Genomic DNA, 4,308 nt, shown 5'->3' with positions numbered 1-4,308 from the left:
ATCCTTAGCTCCTTGGGTCATGTGAAGCATGCATCACCCTGGTTTGTGGTGGCATCTGAGAAGAACTCCTTCTTATCCAGAGAGCTTTTAAACATCTGAATTGTTGATCTTAGGTATGAACTGAATATTACCCCATGAGTATATATAACAATCCCATCCTCTTCCATTTTCTATTAACCCATTAGTAGTAGTTGATGAAAGTAAAAATCAAGTTGTGGTTAAATGAATAATTTTCATCATTAACACCCACCTTGCATTTTACAGGCATAAACAGTGGCACGCCACCTTCTGGAGAAACCAAGGGCTTTGTTACAGTAAACTGGTCCAGTGTGATATCACAAGTATAAAAAATATTCCATTCTGTATCAAAACTAGGCACATGCCTTTATTTATAGCAACAGAAGTGAACAGAATTGAGCATTTTTGCCTTGGGTCCTATTTCTTGGCATCCTACATCAGACAAACGCATCTTTCAACATATATCCGCCCATAACTCCAGGGATCTAGTCTCAGGGTTATCTCTATGTAAAGGAAGGTGAAATCACACTTGGATCGATAGTGGTGAGTAACTAAAAGTACAACCTCTCATTCATATTGCTTTAAAACATATACAGCATATACGTTTCAAAAAAAAAAAGAGTAAAGAATATATTGATTTCTTTGTGGTGTTGAACCAACAATATGGTATGATGCAAGGCTTTAACAAATAAGAATCATAGATACAAATATTTCTGTAGAGCATGTTTTAGACAAATGTGTCTTTTTAATATGTAAATCCTACATTGTAGGTTGTTCCTTTTTATTTATTCTTTTGTTTTTGCAGTGGTAGAAAATATTGAACAACTGTCCATGAGCGTGAGCCAAAGGTTCAGGTTCATTACTGAGATCCCCAGAATGCCAATATTTGCAATGCAAACAATTAGTATCCCACCGTGTGAAGGGCTCTGACACATGCCTGCCTGCCTCTAGGTGGAGAGTCTCCATCAGAAGTCCTCCTGCTTCCGTGGACCCTGCCTTGACACAGGGGCAGCTGCCCTAGGCTGCCTTTTAACCTAGTGCTGTACTGTGCCAGGCTGTCTTACTGGTTACCAACAATGACACAGAAACAAGAGCGGGAGTGGTCGACCCTCAAATCATTTTCATGTTGAACCTCCTGGGTCCAGCCACCTCCCCTTCCACAACAGCACCATTGTTTTTTCGGGGCACATACTCAAGGTCAATGCTGTTTTTGTGTTTGCCTTTCCCTCGGCTCCACACAAAAAGGAGAAGAAAACAAAATAAAACCACTCCCAGGAATGTGAAACAGCCCATGGCTGTAGACACCAGTATTGTTTTAAGGTCCAGGGAAAAAGTATTGGCATTGGTGCCATTGGAAATGGTGTCGTTGGAGTCGGTCATGTACATAGGGGTCCTGTTCGCATAAAGGAAGCGGTCTGAAGTGAATCCTTTCACAGTTAAGGAGGCCGTGAAGGTGTCATTCCCAGCAGCATTGCTAGCGATGCAGACATACATCCCGCTATCTTGATCCTGGGCAAAACGGATTTCCAAAGTGCCATCGCCCAACACGGTGGCTCTTCCATTGGACTTGGTGGTAATGAAACGCCTTCGAGGTGTCACCCAGGAAATCACAGGCTGCGGGTCTCCATCAGCATTGCATTCTAGCTGCACCGTCTGCCCCTCATCCACCAGCAGATGCTGCAGCTTCTTTTCACGGATTTTGGGTTTTTTGCAGGTAAAGTAAAAAGAAAGGGCAGTGCTGTGGAAATCCTTGAAGGACCTCTCACGAATGGTGTCTGGGCCAGCACACACGGGCTGCCGGCCACCGAACTGCAGGGTGGGGTGCCGCTGCAGGATCCAGAGGAGGCGGCAGTCGCAGGCCAGCGGGTTGTTATTAATGCTCAGGACCTCCAAAGCCCTAGGGGAGGAGAAGACATTCTCTTCCAAAGTTTCCAGTAGGTTCTGAGACACGTTGAGCACACGGAGGAAGCGCAGCCCTTGGAAGGAGTGAGGCTCAATGGTGCGGAGCTGGGCCCCCACTATGTGAAGCTCCTGAAGGCGGATCAGGTCAGAGAACATGCCTGCTTCAATAGTGCTGATGGGATTGTAGGAGAGGTTAAGGTGGGTCAGGTAGACCAGGTGTTTAAAGGCAAGGAAGGGTACGGTGGACAGGTTGGTGTTGGTGATGGAGAGGGACGTGAGGTTGAGACCATAGAGGCTATTGGCAGGCATCATATCCAGTAAAGGCCAATAGTCAATCTCTAGGTGTTTCAGGTGGAACAATCTTTTAAAGGCATACACGGGCATGTTGTTGATATTGAGATGCTTCAGATGCAGGCTGATGAGGCTGCGGAGGTGGGAGAGGGCTTCTGTTGGTACCGCTGTTAGGTTGCATTTCTCCAGGGTGAGCTGCTCCAAGCTAAGCAGCCCACTGAAGGCCCTGTGTGATATATAAACCAAATCATTGTCCCCCACTTCTAGAGATTTCAGGTTATGCAAATCTTGGAACATGTAGTCGAGTAAAATGACAATCTTATTCTCACTAATGTCAAGCTTGGTGAGGTTGGAGAGGCCCGTGAAGACCCCCAGGGGGACCAGCTTGAGGCGATTGCCCTTCAGGCGGAGGGAACGCAGGTTGAAGAGATTGTTGAACGCCCCTGGCTCCACATTGGCGATGATGTTGTCACTCAGGTCTATCTCCTCCAGCAGAGGGTATGAGATGAATTCTTCAGGGTTGACGCTTTTTAGCCTGTTCTTGCTCAGGTCCAAGATTTTGGTCTCGATGGGAATGCCCTCTGGGATGGCGATCAGCCTCCTTCGGTGGCAGCTAACAGATTTGTTCTGGGCCGAGCACTCGCAGCGAGCAGGGCAGCCGATGGCGGATCCCATGAAGATTAAGACCACAGCCAGACCCAGGAATGGCTGCCCGCATGATAAGGCCGTGTGAAGCATGACTCCCCCTCTTAGTCTACACCTTGGTCACGGGCCTGCAGGAGAAGGGGCCAAAGAAGAGAGGAAGAGGAAGTGAGTTATGACATAGGTAAAGAGACAGGAATGAGACAGTGAGTACGATGAAAAAGACCTTGGATTTGGAAGGCTGCAGATCTGAGCTTTAAACCTGAGACCTGCCATCATTAGTGACAGGATCTTGGGTACGTTATTTTGTCTCCCTGTACTTCAGTTTTCTTGGCTGTAAAATGGAAATTAGGGGGACGATAATAGTAGCTTCCTAGAGTTATTACAATTTCAGTATTGGACAACTAGAGAGAGACTATGACAGTGTCTGGCACAGACTGTGGAGCAAAACAATACATTTCACAAGAGGCTCTACTTTGAGGTCAATGGCTAAGAGGATACCTCTTCAGTTTGAATCAGTGTCTGCATCTCTGATGTTTGGGATGTCATCCTCTGTTCAAAATGAAGCTAGTACAAGCCTCATTCAACACTGGGCCCTTGGGTTCCAAGGACAAAACAAAGTTACACATTCAATGCAAGAGGTTGAAACTTTCTACCTAGATGTATAAGTTTTCTATTAAAACGTCCCTTTCAATTAGAAGGTTTACCTCTTTCAGAATTCAGTAAATTTTGATTATGCAGGGTTTTTCTTTTTTGAGGTAAACAAAAGGATCCTCAGAATCTCCTTGCACTCTTTATCACAGGGATGAGACAGAATCAAGGCATCATAGTGGCCATGGTGATGAAAGTGATTTCTTTAAGATTTTGGGTTAAATATGTAAGAGTGGGAAGAGTCATCATATAAGAAAAAAATGTCTTTAAATAAGTGAAATATAATTTTTTCATATTCAAACTTAAACCCAATAAACCTGTTAAGCTGAAATTAAATAGGTATCAAATGAGATTGGAACTGAGCATGTTTTAAATGCATATAGTTAAGCAGACACTGAACTTACTGCTCAACTGAATAGAAAGAGGTATGTTATGGAGCTGTGCTTCTCAATCTGTGATCCCCAGGGGTGTGCTTCATCCACAGACACCATATTTTACTCAAGGGTAAGTTGTTTAAAACAATATTTTTAGGTAAAAATGTATTTGATAAAACTTCAGCATTTGCTCCTGAGTTGTAAGAGTATAATTCTCCAATCAGTGTTTGCATGTATGTCTATGTCTGTGTGTATAGCTATGTCTACATCTAAACGAATCAATCCATAAAAAATAACAGCTAGGAACAAACTTAATAGTGAATCACTAGAAAAATGGCCTCAAAATGTAGAAAAAAAACAAAGATGCAAAAAGTGCTAGTAAAACCAATCATAAAGGAACATCAGAGTTAGTTTTGCCACATCTTTTCCA

General features: G+C 43.9%; 1 protein-coding gene across 1 annotated transcript; it reads right to left on the bottom strand.

Annotated features, from left to right (window-relative positions):
- Positions 1-1,128: 1,128 nt before the first annotated feature.
- LINGO2 (leucine rich repeat and Ig domain containing 2) lies at positions 1,129-2,949 on the bottom strand. Its single transcript, XM_057724413.1, has one exon. The coding sequence runs from the start codon at positions 2,947-2,949 to the stop codon at positions 1,129-1,131; it is 1,821 nt and encodes a 606-aa protein (XP_057580396.1).
- Positions 2,950-4,308: the final 1,359 nt, after the last annotated feature.

This window comes from Hippopotamus amphibius, chromosome 2 (assembly GCF_030028045.1).
Source record: "Hippopotamus amphibius kiboko isolate mHipAmp2 chromosome 2, mHipAmp2.hap2, whole genome shotgun sequence".
NCBI lineage: Eukaryota > Metazoa > Chordata > Mammalia > Artiodactyla > Hippopotamidae > Hippopotamus > Hippopotamus amphibius.
This window is presented reverse-complemented; position numbering and strand designations above follow the sequence as displayed.

Bases quoted from the DNA above. Each gene is read 5' to 3' on its own strand.
- LINGO2 (XM_057724413.1), bottom strand. From the start codon at position 2,949: ATGCTTCACACGGCCTTATCATGCGGGCAGCCATTCCTGGGTCTGGCT.